Source organism: Arachis duranensis, chromosome 8 (genome assembly GCF_000817695.3).
Source record: "Arachis duranensis cultivar V14167 chromosome 8, aradu.V14167.gnm2.J7QH, whole genome shotgun sequence".
Taxonomy (NCBI): Eukaryota; Viridiplantae; Streptophyta; class Magnoliopsida; order Fabales; family Fabaceae; genus Arachis; species Arachis duranensis.
In genome coordinates, this window is record NC_029779.3 from 23,838,714 (window position 1) to 23,860,339 (window position 21,626).

At 32.1% G+C, this 21,626-nt stretch overlaps 4 protein-coding genes across 4 annotated transcripts; all 4 read right to left on the minus strand.

Moving 5' to 3' along the window:
• Positions 1-3,810: 3,810 nt before the first annotated feature.
• On the minus strand, positions 3,811-7,948 carry LOC107461395 (seed linoleate 9S-lipoxygenase-2-like). The gene is given in 12 exon segments (XM_016079870.3): positions 3,811-4,132; positions 4,134-4,820; positions 4,896-5,067; positions 5,070-5,152; positions 5,236-5,501; positions 5,586-5,687; positions 5,782-5,867; positions 5,958-6,183; positions 6,185-6,276; positions 6,359-6,599; positions 6,670-6,956; positions 7,127-7,948. Coding segments are annotated over 11 exon segments (2,190 nt in total). The 5' UTR covers positions 6,841-6,956; positions 7,127-7,948; the 3' UTR covers positions 3,811-4,068.
• A 185-nt stretch (positions 7,949-8,133) lies between these two features.
• On the minus strand, positions 8,134-9,027 carry LOC107461397 (mitochondrial import inner membrane translocase subunit TIM23-1). Its single transcript, XM_016079876.3, has one exon. It carries the CDS (start codon positions 8,924-8,926, stop codon positions 8,357-8,359), a length of 570 nt encoding a protein of 189 aa, XP_015935362.1. The 5' UTR covers positions 8,927-9,027; the 3' UTR covers positions 8,134-8,356.
• A 3,340-nt stretch (positions 9,028-12,367) lies between these two features.
• LOC127739648 (TMV resistance protein N) lies at positions 12,368-14,864 on the minus strand. Its single transcript, XM_052253285.1, has 4 exons — positions 14,332-14,864; positions 13,557-14,166; positions 12,750-13,034; positions 12,368-12,631 (listed from the first exon to the last, which is right to left on the minus strand). Exons 1-4 carry the CDS (start codon positions 14,862-14,864, stop codon positions 12,368-12,370), a joined length of 1,692 nt encoding a protein of 563 aa, XP_052109245.1.
• Positions 13,630-17,691, minus strand: LOC107461396 (pentatricopeptide repeat-containing protein At2g36240). The gene is made up of 5 exons (XM_021129074.2): positions 17,638-17,691; positions 15,775-17,394; positions 15,585-15,682; positions 14,332-14,845; positions 13,630-14,166 (listed from the first exon to the last, which is right to left on the minus strand). Exons 1-2 carry the CDS (start codon positions 17,689-17,691, stop codon positions 15,871-15,873), a joined length of 1,578 nt encoding a protein of 525 aa, XP_020984733.2. The 3' UTR covers positions 13,630-14,166; positions 14,332-14,845; positions 15,585-15,682; positions 15,775-15,870.
• Positions 17,692-21,626: the final 3,935 nt, after the last annotated feature.

A 21,626-nucleotide genomic window follows, 5' to 3' on the forward strand; every position in this document is an offset into this window, starting at 1 on the left:
TAAAAAAATAAAATTAAATATTTTAATTATAAAATTTTAATATTATCTCATATAATTATTTGTCTAAAAAATGTAAAGTAATAGAAAAAATCATGCCAAATTGCCAATAGAAACATGCAGATATGCATATACGTAAAACCTTACACGTATCCTTAAGTTGATGAATTGCCATAACAATTGCACGATAATAGAATCTTGAAGAGCACTATACTTATACTATACGGTACTATTTCCATATGCAGCCACCAATATATAGCTTAGTAGTTAGTACAACATGCATGTTATTTATATGCATGACACGAGTTTATATATATGTGGCTGATGGATGCGGTGCACGTCATGCATTTTGAATTTGGAACTATTCATTTACTATCTATATCTACATACTATTCAATATTCATCGATCATGAGTACATTAATATTTTCTGATCATTGTTTGGGACTTGGGAGCCTCAAACATTGATTACATTAGTACTATATATACCCGCTATCTGTGTACTATCTATGTATGTACTAAGAAATAGCTAGATAATAATAATGCTTTTGAAGTGATTAAAGTGTTTTATGTAATTTGAATTGCTTAAGTTTTGATTGATATATCATTTATGTGGCTTCTCTATCTACCTATATATAGGTTATTTTTTTCGAAAATAAAATTTGTGGTTTAAAATTATATGTTTGTAGAAACACTTTTTTTTTTGAGTTTGAAATTAAATACAAAATTTGAATTTCAGTTTTTATTAATTTTTAAATTTTTATTTATCTTTTATTGTAATATGCAGGGTTAGTAGTGACTTCTTCTACTCCTTAAATTTTAAAGAACTATGTCTATATATATGGAATATATGTCTAAGAAAATAAAAAATATTATATAATTTAATAATTTTATATGTATTATTTTTTATTATACGATGAATTTATAACTTAATTATTTAGTTCTCTAATATTTTTTCCTTAACAAATTTAATATCATACACTCAAATTTTTGTTGAGTTCAAATTAATTTTTATATATTCATCTCTATATTTATTAAAAAAAATTGTTTTTTCTTTTAATATTAACATATTTAATATTTATATTATTATATAAAATATTAGTAACTACTTATAGAATTATGTTTTGCTAATTAAATTGGGTACCTTATATGTTCTTATTTTGAAAAAAATATTCAGTTTTCTTCTAATTTTACATTCTTAGAACAAAAAATTTTATATATTTTTTTATCTCAACATATTTAATTCCAACTATCCTCTTATCCTCTTATTTTAATATTCGTACTTATCTTATATTTTATAAAAATACTATGACTTTCAAGTAATTAATAACTTTTGATTTGTTTTCAATTAATTTAAATTAATAATCTTTTAACTAAATACACTATAAATTTTTGTTATTTTATAATATAATAATATATTATTAATATTATTGTCTCTGTTATGTAATTGTCATATAAAAAATATAATTACCAAAAAGAATTTACAACATATATTTTTTTTATATATCTGAATAAAATCAATTCAATAACTATATATTATTCCTAAATTGCTTTTATATGTAACGAAAAAAATCTATAAAAAAGTTAATAATTCGATTCCTCCATATTAAAAATCTTAGATTTGTTCCTGGTAATATAAATACAAAAATATTTTATACACAACTAGAATTAAAATATCTTTTTTTTATAATTTTACATAGATATCCTAAGAAAATACGAGTGATTCTTTTTGTTTCTTATTTTTACGTTTTGTGTTTGTCAATGTCCATTTATTCTTTAATTTTGAAACTTATAGTTTTAGAATTAGCAAATAATATGCATAATCATAGATATACTAATTAAAAAATTAAGAATTTTTAGTTAAATAAAAAATAATAAATCAAAATATCAAAAAGGCATAAAAATTGATAAAAATTAACAAATTTACTTCACAAACTGTGGTAATTTTACAGGTTTTATATTATATTTGTTTCTTTAAAATCTTGTATAAGGACCAGACTCATATATAAATATTGAGAGGACAACAAAAATTGACAATGCACTTAATTTTAAGACAATCTAGTATGAATAATTTTTAACTAGTTTATTTAAGTCAATTCTTGAAAGTATGACATTATGAATTTATGATTTATGGAAATCAGATTTAGTAGATTGACAAAGTGAAAAAGTAAATCTTATTAAAAAAAACTATTATGAATATTTTTAATAAGAATAATGCTATATGACTAACAAGTATTATTATTTTTGGCTAGCACTTAACCAATAATAATTTATACTCATATTTACAGAGAAATTATACATAATAAGCATATAGTTTGCATCTATGTTTACTAAAGTTTTACACACATGAATCATTATCACTTGCATCCAAATTTTTCAGAATTTAAACACATAAATTAATAAAATTTAACTATTAAAGATAATTTAGTATTTATATTGACCAAAAAAATGGCCAAAAGAACTAAAGATTAATAATCTCCAAAAATTTTATCTTTTAATAATAATAATAATAATATCAATAATACCAAGAACAAAAAAATAATAACTATGGTAATATCAACGATGTTGTTTAATAGTTAATTTTATTCAAAGTGATAATATTTTCTTATAAAATTTAGAGATTTTATAAATTTATACTCTTATATAATTCATAGACCAGTCAAAGCTTAACAATTCTTTTAAGTCAGGTTTGTTTTTGTGGACCTTGAACCAAGTCCAAAAAAGAAAAAAAAATAAAAAAATAAATTATTCATTAAACTAATAAATTTTATTGCTTTATCTACCTCTAACTATTTTATTTTGTCGAAAAAATAAAAAGGTTTAATTTTCTTTATTTTGTTTAAAATTTTAATTCTACTTTTGGATTTTTTCAATTTTTAGACTAAAATAATAAGAAGAGGAATACTAAAGGATTATCAAAATTTATTATTTTTGGTCATTATTTAGTTATCAATATTTAAAAATATGAGATAGAGTATGTTGTTGGATTACTAGATTAAAGAAACTAGATTAAAGGAATTGAGTCTATAGTTAAATGATAGCTAAAAAAAATTTTAATAATCCCTTAACATTTTTCTAATAAAAATAGTAGCATAGTTTAATAAAATAACGTGAATAATTGTAGAACAATTTCTTAACAACATGTGGTATATTTAATAAAAAATTGTTTACGCATATTTCATATTTATCTATTTCGTAATTTAAAATATATAATACAAATACTTAGCTAATATTTTCCAATTAATAGTAAATAATAATTATGTACGTAATCATTAAAACTACTCTCATCATTTTAATGAAATTTTTATTTTCGAAATATATTTTATCTAATTAAATAATAAAATTTAAAAAAACTTTGATAATTATTTGAAAAAATATTTTTGAAATATATTTTGTCTAATTAAAAAATAAATTAAAAAAACTTTAATAATTATTTGAAAAAATATTTTGTTAAAAAGAATTAGAAAACACCTTATATTAGATTAATTTAAAAAAATAGCAATTATTTAATATTTGTCTTTATCCAACTACATATAAAGTTCATATACATGGAGGATTTTTTTGAAAATGTAATTACAGATACAACATTCACCCACCTAATAGAATCATTCATAACTATTATTATTACCACTTGACCTAATAGAATCATTCATAACTATTATTGTTACCACTTGTCCTTTTTACATACGTCAGTCAAAATTTGGTCATTCTTGGCCAAGAACTTCCCATCTATCTATCCTGTATTATCTACAGTTTTAATATGATCAATTATGTTCATTGTTGTTTCACAAGTTCCATAAGGGATATTTAGCAACTTAGCAGCAAAAAATATGTATCATCACATTTAGATTTCATATTCATATAGTAGGAGTTTCTCAGATGAAAGTCGTAACTCATAAACAAGACAGAATTTTCCTCACACACAACTGTCATCTCTTGCTATTATTTGAAAAGTGAAAACCAGAAGCACATTATTCAAATATAATGTAGCACATTACAAATACACATGATATATAAGACTTGAAAAAGCTAAGAAACCACACATTATTAATTCATTATATTGTTCCCTGCATTTAGATAGAGATGCTGTTTGGAACTCCTCTAAAAGTCAACCCTTCATTGCTAGTAGGATGAAGCAGTGTATGGCAATTCAACTGGCCCAATTCTATTACTCAGTCTCCCATCTTTGTTCTTCTCTGTTAGCTTCTCCTCAATCTCACTCAGTTTGTTCCCAAATTTCTGAAATGCTTGTAATGCTCTTGAATCAAATGTCCAATGTGGATTATCCATCTCTCCAAGATACACCTCATCAGAAGCATGTTTTGATAAGATTTCTATGGTTGTAAGGTCAATAAGAGTCTCTAATTTCGGTGTAATTGTTCTCAGATAAGCCTTTTGGTGACTCTTCACCATCTCTTCATACTCTGCAGTGCCTTGTTCAGGAAGCAATCTTCTGCTAAGTGTTGGACGGTTCAGTATAAGCCCTCCATATGGATACTGTCCAAAATTAACGGCTGCATGGAGCGCCGACGCAGTCCATATTATGGTTGTGCATGATTCAACTAACTCTTCAACTGTCTGCATCTTTGGCCACCATGGCTTATCTTTCAAATCACCATGACCTACCTCAACAGCTTCTTTCCACCAATTTTGGAGTTCAGGATCTATTTTGAGATCATTGTCTGTTGGATAGTACAATGAGACATAATCTTGAACCCATTCCTTAATGGCAAACCATATCTCTAGTCCATCAACAGCATAAGGGTAGTCCTCTATTACAAGACGAATTCCATAAGGAGAAGATGAATCCTCCACTGCCATTCCTCTAAATCATCCAAAATATAAAACATGTTACTAAGATCAGTTCATGTTTATAATAGAATGAAGAGTTTTATATTACCTCTTGATGAGATCAGCAGGTAGTGCTTGATCAGTGAAAACCCAGTTCTTATAAACAGCTGAAGACATCTCCAGAGAAAACTTGGAGGGCAAGAAGGTTCTTTCTATTATGCCATCAGAATTAATCAGATTCTGCCTAGCAAGTGCATTGATGTTCATAGTGTCACGGAAGATAAAAGTTTATAAATTGGGTGAATCACACTTAGCTGTCTGTTTGTTGCTATCACAAATGGCTCAATAACTGCATGAGTATTCAACCTATAAACACACACACAAAAGCAAAAGAAAAATTAGGACATTATATTTTGGTGACTGAAATATGACAAAATTTTAGTTTATACCAATGGCTCATGAGTTGATGGTAGCATGAGTCATTTACTATGACATAAGCTTTGGCTAGTAGCCAAATTGTGCTTTCAACACCATCCTTTGCAGGTAAGATAACTTTACTGGTAGCACCTGATTCATCTCCATCAGGATGTGGCAAGCTTAATTCAATGGCCACTGGCTTCAGTGTTCCATCCTCTTTCAGAAAAAGGATAGTCCTAGTGGCATATGCCAACACATCATGGTAATCTAATATAAATAGTCTCCGACCATTAATTGCCTGTTGCATAAGTTAAAATTGATTTTAATCACTTTGATTCGCATTAATAGAACAAATATATTGTAACTACAACTATATATTCACCTCTTCTAGTGAGCACCCTTCAAGATCAAGAACTTCTGCAGTTATCTTACTGTTTTGATCACCATAAATTGTGGGATCCAAATTTCTTTTCGGAGGAAACTCCTACCATGTTATATAAGAGGATACTATGTGAGTGAAGATAAAAAAGATTGTTAATGTTACCTTCCTTACAATTACCATCAACTCAATAACTTACTTGAAGACTACGAATCATGCAAGGATTTACACCAGCAATCATTTCTCTTGCGAATTCTTCATCAGTCATCCATGCAGATTTATTCACTACTCATTCAACAACAAAAAGATAAGAAAAAAACAAGTATTACTTCAACAAAAGCTTGAGATTTTCTCACAGATACATTGATTTATGACCTTGAATGATGTGAGGTGGTGGAAACTTGAGGACTTGTTCGCCATTGGTACGGAAGAGTTCTTTGATGACAGGTAAGGGGCTAATTGTGCTAATTACTTCCGTAGGTAGCCTAATTCCGCCTTCATAGAGATCACGAACATCTTGGAAGCTATCAAACTCATTTGGGGTCAAATTCATATCAAACACAGATTCAAAAGCTGGCAGCACATACCGAGTCAAAAACTTTTATTGAATTTGCAAGAAAGTCCGAAGATTTCAAGTGTCCAAAGTTTTCATCTCTAGGAACATAAACATCCCCTGGTTTCTCGCTGTTAGGATCTGTTAAGTAATTAACAAATTGCAGGGCATTAAAATTTGAATCAAAAGCAAAATGCATAACAAGAATAAGAATAATACCAACCATTTCTTGCAGGATATCTACCAGTTCTTCCCCTGCGAGGGTAAGGGAAAGTGGTAGAACCTCCAAGAATGGGGCAAGCATGGTTTTCGTTCCGATCCGGATTCCCCAAATCATTGTAGACATCATAATCATAAATTCTTTCATGCTCCTGACGCTCTCCTTTTCCATCACCTCTTAAATTTTTCAGGTCTTCTTCTCTGTACTTAACAAGTGGAGCTGGTGTTTCACTTGGAAGATATGGCTGCACCCCAGCATTTATCTACATTAGTTCAAGAATTAATTTGATAATTGATGATTAAATAGATAGGTACCTTGTTGGAGAAGAAAATGCGTGGGGATTTGTAGAGTTTAGAGTTGTAAACCCAAGAGTTGCAAACAAAATGGATGGTTCCTTGGTTTGGAACATCTTCAAGAGTTAAGGTCTTGAGGAAAAACTCAACTTGCATATAGTTCTTGATGTAAAATGCACCAGGGATTCCCATGCTATCGTCCCATTCAAAATGAATGCTGAATGCAGATTCTCCAGCTCCTAAGGTTGGTAACGACGCAATAATACCTTCCAGAAATGTATCCTTTACAACTTTTCCGTTGCCATTCTCTGTATCAGAATGATGAACAATGTTATATAATCAGCAAATATGTACAAAAATTTTGCATATAATTTACTCTTATATTTACCAAAATTTATACGCATAAAACAATATAGTTTACACTCATATTTTTTAAAAAATTGCTAGGTCTCAAGAGTTTCTCATTATTGATTATTACCATCGGATTGAGTAGAACTGATGAGCTGGAGGGAGACACTGCGGCCTAAGAAGGCGGTGAGGGTGTCAACGGTGGAGCCAATGACGTTGATGCCGGTGCCAATGAGGCCTCCGATGTTGGCGGTGGCAGCAACATCAGTAAAGGTGTCAACGTTATTTTACATTCTTCTAGAATTAGTGACTCATAGTGTAAATATCATTCTATTAAGAATTCTTGCATTTTGGAAGATTTAATAGATACGACTAGCTGTAGGTAAAATTCCTTTATATATATATATGACAAGAATTTAAGAATAGCAATGAAAAATATACACAATACATTTTTCACCTTCTTCTTCTTGTGTCTTTGCATAACATTTGTTAATAATCAACCAACGTTGTGATTACTTTCTAAGCTACAAGGAAACATGACCATATATACCATAATATCAAAGAAAAAAGAAAACACTTCCCCAAGTTTATGCACGAACCTGCTAAAACAAAACTAGCAAACTAACTTGGGTCTAAGGTTCAGGATAATCCGAGAAAATGGGAAACGGACTTTCCTTTATACACAAATTTTTGGAATTCAAACTGATAGAATAAGAACCAAATATCATGAACTAGCAAGAGGATGAACAGAAACAACCAAATATCATGAAATAGCAAGAAGATGAACAGAAACCAAACTGCCGACACAAGATATAGAGCATATACATGCAAACAAAAAATTCCCGAGTGCTGCTACTAGGCACTTAGGAAGCAATATATAAGAGGTATAGCCATCCATCAGAACCTACATCAATCATCTACAAAGACATTGGTTAATACTTGAGCTCAAACATCTAACAGAGTTAGATATAAGATATAAGATAGAATCTGTAGATGGATGACCAAACTCAGGCACAATATCACATTAAAAGGATATTGAAGTTCTGCAAAACACTAAATGTGCTGACATTATTTTCTCTTTAAAATACTGTATATATAAAATCCAGTTCTGCAGCCGTCCATATTATTCATTAGAGATGATTCGACAAATGATATGGTTAGCCTTAGCTATTAATCAAGCTGAAAAAAATTAAACTCAGAATATCAATGGTCTTTCAATAACCAACTCCGCTGCAGCTCACATTTTGCTGTAATCATCTATGTTTTTTTTTTTTTAAAAATATGAATATATCTCAATAATTAACCGCTCAAAATTGATAGAAGCAACCCAAAATGAAACAAAGATAAAAAATTTAAAGGCTCACGCAAGATGTGCGTAGCGTTTGAAAGCCTGTTTAACCGTCACGTAAGTTCCGGCCACCACTACTCCAACTGCGCCTGCCACGGCCGCAGATCTCACGCCTCCCGAAATCCTATACAGCGCTCCGGTGCCGAGCCCCGCCACCACGCTGTTCCACACATCGTCGGTGTCTCTCGTCTCCATCATTGCGCTCTCAATCCCGGAATAGAGCAACCCTATGATGCCGAGACGGTTCCCCCAAGTACGTCCAGTGTGGCCGGAAGAGTTCAGAATACGGTTGATCCGGAGCTTGAGCGTGTCGCCAGCCTCGAAGGATTTGACGCCGTCTACTAGGCCACGAGCGCCGCCGCCGATGGCGCCACCGAGGTAACCGCAGCCAGTGTAGAAGGTGAGGTTCTCACCCCAGGATCGACGCTTACGTTCAGCCTCCTCGATGAAGAGGTACTCCGGCGAGGATGGGAGATGGTAGAGGTTTTGATTTGGAATCCCAAGGTCCTTGTATGGGTTGTAGAGGCGGATTTCTTTCTTGGAATCGGTGTCCGGTTCATTATCGGGGGCCTGGTACGCCATAACAGAGGCTTCCGGACTCTAGGGTTAGGGTTTCGGAGCTGAGAGAAACGGTGAAAAGAGGATTTTGAAAGAGCAATGATGCTTTGTTTTCAAGCTTTGCGTTTTAATGCCTAATCTATGGCGCGGCGTTCGGTGTTCGGTTCAGTTAAGTCGGTTTGGGTTTTGGGTTAGGGTTTAGGACCTTATCGATTTCAAACCGGTTTATTATTAAATAAAAATATAATTAATTTAAAATAAGTAAATTTATAATTAAAATTAAAATAAATTAATTAAAAATAAATTATTTAATAAAAAATATTTATATATATTAATATAATGTTAAAAAGAATATTGTTTATCCTAAATACAGATTTAATAGATAAAATAATCGATTGTTTTTAACAAAATCCATTGAAATAGTGAAAGCAATATACTTTCTCTATTCCAATTATTACTTGGTCAATGATTGTTAAGTAAAATAATGGTTTAATTACTATATTGGTCTCTATAGTTTTGCAAAATTTTCAATTAAGTTTTTATACTTTTTTTTTTAATTGAGTCTTTGTATTCAAAATTTTTTTTAGTTGAATCTTTATAAAATTAAACCAATTACTACTAAGAGGGACTTAATTGAAAAAAAAAATTAGTGTAGGGATTCAATTAAAAAGAAAAAAAATATGGAGACCTAATTAAAAATTTCACGAAACTATAAAAACTAACAGAGTAATTAAACCTAAAATAATTGATTATAATATTTTACAATCTAAAAAATCATACACACTTTCAAACTATTTTTTTTCTTTTGGATTATATAATAAATAATTAGATACGAAGATACACTGATTTAAGTTATCAAGGAACTTTGGTTATTGAATATTTATATGTTGAGATCATATTTTATCTATTTATTATTATTTGAACAACTATTTCATACTATTGGTATGTCTTGCAAATTATATTTTATTTAAAATAATTGATTTATATTTTATATAGCATCTTTAAAGCATGAACCGCTTTATTCATCCATTAATAGTTGTTAAATACAGTCATGTAAAAAATTCCAATTGAATAAATGTATGAACGTGACTATATTTTTTGAGATGGTTAAACATTCATGTTATATAACATTATTGGTAAAAAATCTATGTTTTTTATAAATAAATAAATTAAAAAAATATTTTGTAAAATAGTATAATTAATTTATAAATTTGCACATAACACTGGTCTCACTCTAATTAAATCTTAAATTTTGATGCGAATGATGAAACAAAAAATTGTTAGGTCAGAAAATTGATTTTTAATAAATATCATTTGAAAAATTATTTGATAGGCAGATATATAGTTGGGATATTCTTTAAAGCACATTTCTACTGCATATGTTGGCTTCTGAAAGTTTGTCTTAAACTCGTATAAACTTGTACGTTCATTTCAGTCCGGGCATTTCTTTTTCTTATAAAAATAATTTAATATAATATTTTGTTTAGAATAATTATGTGATATATTAATATGTGTATAAGTAATTTATACAACAATATGAAAAAAAAAGTAATATTATCATTCTCCTCAAATTATTCATCCATATCATTTTTTAATATTGTTCATCTATATTACTGTCCTTCTTAAATATATCTGACATCTTAAAATTAACTATTAAAAAATTGATTGAATAAACTAGGTTATATAACGCTATAACAAAATAAAACCTATATGATAATAAAACCCATATGATGAATAAAGTCTTAGATAAATCTTTTAAACAATCAGTTTTTTGTATATATAAAAAAAAAGAGTCCAAGTATGTATAATTAATTATTTTTTAATTAATTAATTGGATAATTCAACCAATTAATTAGATCCCTCTCAAACAATCAATTGGATAAAAAAGTAAAACAATCAATTGCGGTAAAAAAAATAAAATAAAATCTATCGAACAATTGCAAACAAAAAAATCTATTGTTTTACGAACAATTGCAAAAAAAAATTTCACTAACCAATTGATTAACTAAATATAAAAATTGATTAATTTTTTGAACATTGTAAACGGTAAAGGACTTCTGTTCACTAACCAATTAATTACTTCAACATAAAAATCGATTGAATTTCTGCCAATTGCGATTTATGCAACTGTGATGATCGCATACCTGCCTATTCATAAACGATGGTGTCGTTGTAACAAAATTGATAATTACAATGAAAGAAAATTCATAAATGATTACCATTATAAAACTAGATAATTAAAAAATAAATTGATGAAAATAAATTGATGATAGATTATGAAATTAGTAATCTTAAAATTGAAAAAGATAAGATTAAAATTTTTAAATTAAAATAAAATTAGAAAAGAGATTGAAGATAAATATTGATAGAATTTAAAAATAAAATTTTTAAGATAAAATAATAATTTATAAAATATAAAATAAATTTTAGAATTAAATAATATATGAAAGATTAATTAATAAATAAAATTAAATAAAAATTATTTAATAATTATTAAAAAATTTAAAAAATATATTCTAATATTAAGATCATTTAATAGTCTAAACATTTTGAGTCCATCAAAACTAAATCCATAAAATTATATATGTCTACTTTAGTCCTAAGTTACATTTGTAGAGTTTACGAAGATTTTGTAAGGTAAGATGAATGAGCTATTACATGTCTCGTATAACTTATAGCTTAAGTTATGATAACTATAATTAATGGTGTTTGTATTTAAACAAACTCAGGCAAAATTGCTCTTGTTCATTCATGTTAAGATAAAATGTATTAGCCTATACCAAAATATTAATAAAAGTACTAATTTAACTCACGTTTATATATTTTATAAACTAAATTAATTTAGGGTTTGACTAGCATAATATATGTATAAACATATGAGTAATGATCCATATTTAAATCTTTTTATGAATAAAGTCCAACTAAGTTAATTAAATAACAAGATTTAGAATAATATTAATTATAACTAATTCTTGTTATATTAGACTTAGTTAAACTTGATTAACAAAAAAATTTAAATGTATAGAATTGTTTTAAATATATATAATAGTTAAACTCATTAAGTTATATAATTTTTAGAAAATTATTTTGAATATTATCATTATTTATTTATTTATTTATTTATGTATTTATTTATTTTATTTTTTTATCTTTAATTGTTCTTAAATTATCTTTTGAGTAAAGGAAAAATAGATCCTTGACCTTTTTTTCGCGGACATTTTCGTCCTCAATGAATGGAAAATACAATAAAGTCCCTCACCCCTGAAAAACGTGGACATTTATGTCCTTTCGTTGAATTCAGCCGTTTGCACTTGGACGGAAAAGGCTAAACTGACAGAGTTGGCGCTAAGCTGGCCGTAACGGAGGCCAGGTGGCATGGAGCATTTCGTAACAGGACATATAAGTCCCTGGAGACGAAAACGACGCCGTTTTATTTCCTCTCCCAATCCTTCAGATTTGTCTGCCCTAATCCCTCGTCTGCACAAAAACGGAGAAGTGGGTGTTGTGGGGAGTGGGGGCAGAAAGAAAATTCTTCCTTTCAAGGCTCTCACAGTTGCTCACTTTCAGGTATTTCAGCTTCTGGGAACACACAGCAGATGGAGGAACTTGACGTAGACTCTTGCAACCAGAGATACTCACTTCTCTAAGATTTGAAGCTTTTGATAAATCTGGGAGCTCCATTAGGCTTGACGAACCATCTAGATCCACTTTCCTTAGACTTACAAGATTCTGAAATTAACTCATTAAAAGGTAGGTATACATGCATGTGTATGGCATCAAAATAATTTCACAATCTTGTTGGAATTACAAATGAAGAACAATGTTGTCTCTTTCCATACCTATTCACCTTCCCAAAGCGTTTGAATCCACTATCGGGCATTATGATTTCAACAATTCTCTCAACACCAAAAGAAGACGGCAAAGATTTCAAAGGAAACTCATCCCAATGAAAGTAGCTCAACTTCTTTGGCAGGGATGTAATATCTTCTGGAGCACACAACTTTCTTCTGAAATCGGGTGCATGAAATCTAACAAGCTTCAGTTCTGGCATTCTTTCAAATGTCTCAGGGTGCAACTTTATCGTATCAATTTCATACATGTTTAAAGTGATACTTTGAATAGCTTGAGTTTCCTGCATAGTATGTATGTCAAAAGTAATATATATCAAAATGGGACAAAATTACAATCTGGGTAATCTTACACTTACCTTACTGTATTTCAGTACTATATAGGTATCACAAGAATCCCATAGTCTACTGCGTTTTCCTGGATCATCATAGACATTCTTCGCGAACAATTTCACGACCCATTTTTCGAATTAAGTCATGCATTGACACACAATTGTTTGAAATGGAAATAAGAGCTTTATTACAAAGATTTGTCAACCCGATAGTAGTTGTGTATCCACAGCAATCAAGAAGAGATTTTATCTGCTCTTCTTCTGTATTTGTATCAAAGAAACATGCAAGTTCCAAAAATATATTCCGATCATTACGATCTAACTCAATCGCAATATACTTTGGATTTTTTCATCAGGCATCTTTTCAAGTTTGGCCACTTTAAGGAAGGAACCCAAGATTTTTAATGCTAAAGGGAGGCCTTTGCAATAATTAAGCACTCTCTTGGATAACTCAACTTGTTATGCTTTTATAACGCAGTTTTGCTTAAAGGCATTCAAGTTGAAAAGCCGAAGAGATTCATCAGGATTCAATGTCTTAACTTCATGTATATGATATGCATCAGCTGTAGCAAGAACATACTTATCTCTTGTTGTCACTATGATTCTGCTACTTGCCTCAAACCATGTATGTCCTCCACATAAATCTTCCATTTGATCTGAATCATTGACATCATCAAGAACAACAAGAACCTTTGTTCGACTAAGTCCTTTCTTGGCAAAATTAGTTATCCCACCAGGCATGACAAAGGGACTTGCATCTTCTTCCTTTAGCAGTTTGGAAAGAAGTTCTGTCTTCAAATGATCTATACCATATTTCTCAGCTCTTTCTCTTACATTGTTCAAAAAGCAAAATCCTTCAAATCCATCACACAATCTATTGAAAACTGCAGTCGCAAGAGTTGTCTTACCAATGCCGCCCATGCCCCAAAGGCCAACAATAACAGCTTCAGATTCCATGCACAACGATACTAGCTTTTCAATTGGTCCATGAATTCCAACAAGACCCTGCAAATCACCTTGGGGTGATTGGTTTAACCTTTGTAAGACACGTTTGACAATTTCATCAACAAGGTCAGCATCGTTCCTGCATAATGTATAAGAGGCAAACTTATTAGTATTGTTGTTGTATTGTTTAGTTTAATGAGAGAATGTATTTATCCCTTCCATTAAAATCTCATTTATCAAAATATACCCTAATCTAATAGTGTAGCAGAAGAAACAAAATAATCTATGAAAAAGAAACACTGACCTGAAGCTTGATGACGGTGAATGGAATCCAGACAAGTTGGCAGCTTCCTTGAGAGCATCTCTCCAGATTTGCACCCTATCTGCAAACCTCACCTCATGATTAGCAAGCGCATGGTGATAACTTTCCTTTTGGCGGCGCACCCATGATGGGTCTACATTATGGAAAATAGGTATTATAATTTGACCATTTTGTTTCCTGCATTCCAATATTTTGGCTAGTTCTTCCAAACACCATTGGGAAGATGCATAATCCTGGCAGAATATGATCAAAGCAATTTCTGATTGTTCAATGGCTGCAAGGAGTGAGTGCAATATTTCAGTTCCTTCTCTGAGCATGTAATCCACGTATGTCTTGATGTGCTTGTCCTCTAAAGCCTTGCGCAGATGGCTGAGAAAACCACGGCGAGTGTCTGTGCCTCTGAAGCTGAGGAAGACATCATACTTAATAATCTCAGAAGAAGTATGCGCAGCCATATCCTCTTCCTTGCAAAAATTATCGAAGATCACACAAGTATCTGCTTCATCAACAAACATACATATAAATGACAGGACCTAGGTGAGACAAGAAACTAAGGAGAAATCGAATGAAAATTGTAACGATAAAATTGTGTACAATCTAATTAAGTTGGAGACAAATGATGAAGATCAGAACAGAGGCTGAGGCTGGAGGAGATTGTAGCAGTGTGAGTAGAGTGATGTTCGTTTAGACTTTAGATACATTTAAAAAATTGACAAAGTAAAATCATGCTGATGTACTCATTATTTGTATAACAGTATCTTTTATGTTCACACTTCACAGTAACCAGTACTCCCATTTTAACAATAACTGTTACTAGTAACCAATAGTCCTATTTTAACTTGTTGGATAATTGATCAAGTTTGTTTAAGATAAAGTTAAATTGATTCATCATGCATCATTCTTCAGGAGCTTCATAAAATAAAATTGCAAAACTTGATCAATCTAAAATGTCAGTCGGAAACACATGCATATATGCACATATTAGGTGTTTTAAGTAGAAACAAAAATTACATTGCCAAGACATTCCTTGGCTCTTGCCTATATCACTTGATACATTTGTTGTAAGCCATTGAAGGTGCCCTATACAAACTGAAGCGACTACACTTTTAACAAACGAAATTCTAGAAGTATACAACTATACATAGATCTCGATACTTTTTCTGTTTTGTTTCTAACTTTCTATATATAAAATGTTGAAAACATATTAGCGGAAGATGACTGATCAAGGAGCTTACAGAATCCAGCTACATTTTCACCCCACCCAGGTCTTATCCATTGAAAGAAGTCAGCATGGAGGATGCACTAGACATTGCAGTGTAAGCCCCGAAATAACCTGTGCATGAGAAACAACCAAAGATCAACTGATATTTCATGAAAGTAAGGCTTCAAATTTTGACACAATCCTATTTAAATCTATAATCTTACAATATAATCATCTGAAGGTTTTTCATATTGAGCTCTGAATCATCCATAAATCACTTATCCTAGGCTTCAATTATAATTAAACCTTGAACACTTGTATTATGTGTGGTCAAGTTTATTAGCCTGATGGCGGGTGGAGTGTCGTTGACAAGTGGATAGCGCATTCATCAATTCATTATATGAAGCAAGATCAGGTATGAATCCCCTATCCAACATCTCATTCACCACTGACTCTCCCTCTATTTTCTGGCCCTCTCCTGTGTATCCATTAACCAAAATTTTATATGTCACGTCATCCGGTTCCAAACCCTTGCTAAAAGCAAGTAATCTTAATTTATTTGCTTCCTCTGTTTGTCGCACCTTGCAAATATCCTGAAGCACACAATTGAAAGTAATAACATCTGGTATCATACCCTCTTTAAGCATCTTTTCCACCAATCTCCAAGCTTCTTTAGTCTTCTTTGAGCTTCTCAACCCATCAATCATCACAATGCAAGCAATCAAGCTCGGCACACATCCTTTCTCCCACAACTCATAAATTAGCCCCAATGCTCTATCAACATCTCCATTCCCACACAGAGCATCCACCAAATCAAAATAATCATACCCTTTAGGCAAAACTCCCCTTCTGGAGAAATCAAGTAACAGCTCACACGCCTGCGAAACCTTTCCTTTCTCGGAAAGCCCGTGAACCAGAATCTCACAAGTGACATTGGAGAACTCGCAACCCAAGTCAATCATCTCATGAGCCATCCCAATCCCTTCTTCAACCTTTCCCTCCCTAAACATCTCCTTAATCAAAGTGTTGAAAGTAACCACATTTGGGTCACACCCCATCTTTCTCATCACCTTGAACATCTCCAATGCCAACCCAAACTTCAAATTCCTACAATAACCACTGATCAAAATGTTAAAAGTGAACAGATCAGGCCTAACCCTAACCCTAACAATCTCATCATAAAACTCGAGAGCCCTATCAAGCATGCCGAATTTCACAAATCCATGAATTATGATATTACAAACTGCAACATTAGGCCTACCGTCGATCAACCTGCACATGGAACGGAACGAGGAGACAGCTTCGTCCAATTTGCCGGCTTTGCAGTAAGCGTGGATGGCGAAGCGGAAGATGGATTCGGTGTGGGGGCAGGAGAAGATGAAGTCGGAGCAGGGACAAGGGTTGGAGGCGATGAAATCGAGGAGGACGCGGAGGTGGTGGACGCGGTGGGAGAGAGCTAGGGTTTGGGCCATCCAATGGAAAGTGGAGTGGGTGTGGCGGAAAGAGTCGACGAAGGAGGCCCAGGTGAAGACGTGAAAGTCGTAGTGGGAAAAGGAAGGGTGGTGATGGAGCTTGGATTTGAGGAAATGGAGGAGAGATTCCGGGGTGAAAGGTGGGGAAAGATGGGTCTTGAGAAAGTTGAGGAGGCGGTGGTATTGGGAGTTGGGGATTGGGGTGAGTGTGAGTATTGGTCTGGCGGCGGAGATGGGAGAGGAGGGTTTGGAAGAGGCGACGATAGGTGTGGTGGTGTTACTATTGGTCTCAGCATTTTTTTCAACCCCATTCCTTAACTTGCTCTGTTTCTTCCCTGCGTCGAAATGGACTATGCTTGGATCTAGAAAGATCTAAGTGAATATCAATTATTCGATTTAGGTGTGTACAAGTAATAACACCCATGTATGTCTACTAGTAGCCATGTGAATGTTCTTTTCCTTCCATTACTTATGATGTGTTCTTGAGTTTCAGAGGCACAGACACTCGGCGGGGTATTCTTAGCCATTTGGTTAAGGCTTTGATCAAAAGCAAATTGAAACATATGTAGATTACATGCTGAGGGAAGGAACTGAAATATCACACTCACTCCTTACAGCCAATTTGTCAGGATTACCTTCATCAAATTTTGGGTCAGTTCCTTTCGTCATTTCTCTTAAATAAAATTTTTTATAATCAATTTGGTGAATTGTGTGTTGCAAAGGTTGAACCAAGCATACCAATGTGATCCAAAAGAATTTGTTGGAATTCATGAACCAATTGCAGAGCTAGAATCAATATTATGCAGGGAATCGAAAGCTGTTCTTGTTAAAACAACTCTTGCAAGTAAGATTTTCAGCATGAATTTTAAGGTATATATTTTTTTTGGAGAATGTAACGGAGAGAGTTCAGAAATATGGCATGACTCATTTGAAGAAAGAGCTTCTTTCTAAACCACTAGAGGAAAAAGATGATGGAATAACCAATTTTGCCAAAAGAAGACTTAGTCGAAAGGAAATTCTTCTTGTTCTTCATGATGTCAATGATCCAGACCAATTGCAAGATTTATGTGGGAGAGGATTTGAGTAATAACTAGGGATAAACATGTATTACTTGTTAAACAAGTTGATCACATACATGAGGTTAAGCCATTGAATGATGATGAATCTCTCAAGCTTTTTAATTTGAATGCCTTCAAACAAAACCATGACATTGAAAGAGACCAAGCTCATGCTGAGCTAACCATCAAGCTGGTTAACTATGCTAATGGCAATCCATTGGCTTTAAAAGTTTATGGAAGAAGCAAAGAAGAGTGGGAAATTCAGTTTTTGAGAATTAGTTGTTCTTGGACGAGGCACGGGGAATGTCTGTTGCGTGTTCCTCAAAGTATTGAGTCTCTTTCAGAAGAGTTGAGACTTTTTGAATGGAATGCGTGTGCCATTTGAAATCTTTGCCATATCTTTTTGTACTGAAAACCTTGTTAAACTTATGAGAAGAGTTTTAAGTATATCGAAAACACCGGTATTTCTGTTAAACCGTTGATTTGAATTATAAAAAAATATATAAAATATATATTAATTAAAATTAACCGTTAAAACAACTGGAACACTGATGTCTTAGTACACTTGAAATTTTTTCAAACTTATGGGGATGGATAACGGGTTGGAAAAGCTTTCGGATGGTATTCAGGTATGTAAATTTTTTCCACTTTGGGTGCTCAAGTTAATCTTTTACTCTTTTCTTCTATTATCTATGTGTTAAAGTTTAAAACACAGCTAAAGATAGTCTCTACATTCATTCTTAACTTTCTAAATTTTTAGCATAATTCTCTACCATAATGAGCTTAAGTGACAAAATTATGATATTGGGAGTTGGTATTGGGAGTTGGGGTGAATGGAGGAGAGATTCCGGGGTGAAAGGTGAGGAAAGATGCGTCTTGAGAAAGTTGAGGAGGCGGTGGTATTGGGAGTTGGGGATTGGGGTGAGTGTGAGTGTTGATCTGGCGGCGGAGATGGGAGAGGAGGGTTTGGAAGAGGCGACGGTAGGTGTGGTGGTGTTGCTATTGGTCTCAGCATTTTCTTCAACCCCATTCCTTAACTTGCTCTGTTTCTTCCCTGACCCCGAAACCTGCGTCCAAATAATATGTTGTTACCAAAACAGAAAAATTTATGGGTACTTATGGGGATTTTGATTGAATAGTAGATAGTAATGCTCCATGTGAATGTTACTAGCTACTTCTCTAAAAATTTATTGTTTGCAAATAATTAAAGAAAAAATTAATTAAAATGAAAATACCAAAAATTATGATATATTTAAATGTAGTTAGTAAGAATATGTTGTGCTAAATTTGAGCTTATTTGGAGTAGTTTTTATCAATTTGTATAAGAAATTAAGAAATAATGATATTGCAGCATCCAATTACCATTATTATTCATTGCAGAAGAAACTAAAATGGCTTCTTTTCCTTCCATTACTTATGATGTGTTCTTAGCCATTTGGTTAAGGCTTTCAATCAAAAGCAAATTGAAACATATGTAGATTACATGCTGAGGGAAGGAACTGAAATATCACACTCACTCCTCACAGCCATTGAACAATCTCAAATCTCTTTGATCATATTCTCCCAAGACTATGCTTCTTCTACATGGTGCTTGGATGCACAGGAATGATGCTGAATTCATTGAAAAAATTGTGAAACGTGTGTTGCAAAAGTTGAACCAAGCATACCAATGTGATCCAAAAGAATTTGTTGGAACTCATGAACCAATTGCAGAACTAGAATCAATATTATGCAGAGAATCGAAAGCTGTTCTTGTTATTGGACTTTGGGGCATGAGAGGTATTGGTAAAACAACTCTTGCAAGTAAGATTTTCAGCATGAATTTTAAGGTATATATTTTTTTTGGAGAATGTAACGGAGAGAGTTCAGAAATATGGCATGACTCATTTGAAGAAAGAGCTTCTTTCTAAACTACTAGAGGAAAAACATGTAGACCCTTTTATCATGCCTGATGGAATAACCAATTTTGCCAAAAGAAGACTTAGTCAAAAGGGAATTCTTCTTGTTCTTGATGATGTCAATGATCCAGACCAATTGCAAGATTTATGTGGGAGAGGATTTGAGTAACAACTAGGGATAAATATGTATTACTTGTTAAACAAGTTGATCACATACATTACATGAGGTTAAGCCATTGAATGATGATGAATCTCTCAAGCTTTTTAATTTGAATGCCTTCAAACAAAACCATGACATTGAAAGAGACCAAGCTCATGCTGAGCTAACCATCAAGCTGGTTAACTATGCTAATGGCAATCCATTGGCTTTAAAAGTTTATGGAAGAAGCAAAGAAGAGTGGGAAATTCAGTTTTTGAGAATTAGTTGTTCTTGGACGAGGTACGGGAAATGTCTGTTGCGTGTTCCTCAAGGTATTGAGTCTCTTTCAGAAGAGTTGAGACTTTTTGAATGAAATGCGTGTGCCATTTAAAATCTTTGTCATCATCTTTTTGTACTGAAAACCTTGTTAAACTTATGGGAAGAATTTTAAGTATACCGAAAACACCAGTATTTCAGTTATTTTAACCGTTAATTTGAATTATAAAAAATATATAAAATATATATTAATTAAAATTAATCGTAAAAACAACTGAAACACTGATGTTTTAGTACACTTGAAATTTTTTCAAACTTATGGTAATGGATAGCGGGTTGGAAAAGCTTTGGGATGATGTCCAGATGTAAATTTTTTCTGCTCTAGTTAATCTTTTACTCTTTCCTTCTATTATCTATGTGTTAAAGTTTAAAACACAGCTAAAGATAGCCTCTACATTCATTCTTAACTTTCTAAATTTCTAGCATAATTCTCTACCATAATAACATATCAGCTTAAGTGACAAAATTATCTTTTAATCCTTTCATTTCTAATTAAAATACTTCTCAATCCTTTTATTACGTAATAAATTAGTGTTATTGACATTAATAAGGGTAATTAAATTTTACAATTGTCTTTTATATTCAATCATTTTAATCATTTTATTATGTAATGAATTAGTGTTATTGACATTAATAAGGATAATTAAATTTTACAATTATCTTTTATATATTAACAGTAACTATAATTGTTACTTTAACAATCATAAATAAAAAAATTGTGTTTATTCAACTAACTTCTTTGTGCAGGTGGTGCAGGCGGAAGTCCTATCGAAGAAAATTACAAATTATAGTTTCACTAGTGCTGTTTAGAAAGGGCTCGTCCTACTGAAAATTGAGCTGTTTTCTTGGTTTGTGTTGATAGGCAGAGTGAATACCAAGGATAGGCTTTGTCGATTACATGTTATTAACCAGAACGACATTATGTGTGTTTTCTATTGTAAGTCTGTGAAAACTACTTTTCACTTGTTTTTTGGGTGTGAAATCACTTGGCAGGTGTGGTGTGCATGGCTGCGTGCCTTTGGAAGGGAGTGGACTAGTGGAGCACTCCACGCTAAAACAACACTTTGAAAACTGGACGCAATTATCAATAAGAAAGGATTGAGTATTAACTGGACGCTAGTGGTTCATTGAGTTCTTTGCTATTATCTGGACAATCTGGCTAGAAAGGAATGC

Bases quoted from the DNA above. Each gene is read 5' to 3' on its own strand.
- LOC107461397 (XM_016079876.3), bottom strand. From the start codon at position 8,926: ATGGCGTACCAGGCCCCCGATAATGAACCGGACACCGATTCCAAGAAA.
- LOC127739648 (XM_052253285.1), bottom strand. From the start codon at position 14,864: ATGTTTGTTGATGAAGCAGATACTTGTGTGATCTTCGATAATTTTTGC. The intron at 13,035-13,556 runs GTTATAAAAGCA...CATACTATGCAG, and splicing joins ATGCCTTTAAGCAAAACTGC to GAAACTCAAGCTATTCAAAG. The intron at 12,632-12,749 runs GTGAATAGGTAT...AGTTAATTTCAG, and splicing joins GATTCAAACGCTTTGGGAAG to AATCTTGTAAGTCTAAGGAA.
- LOC107461396 (XM_021129074.2), bottom strand. From the start codon at position 17,691: ATGACGAAAGGAACTGACCCAAAATTTGATGAAGGTAATCCTGACAAA. The intron at 17,395-17,637 runs GTAAGGAGTGAG...ATATTCACTTAG, and splicing joins GTAATCCTGACAAATTGGCT to ATCTTTCTAGATCCAAGCAT.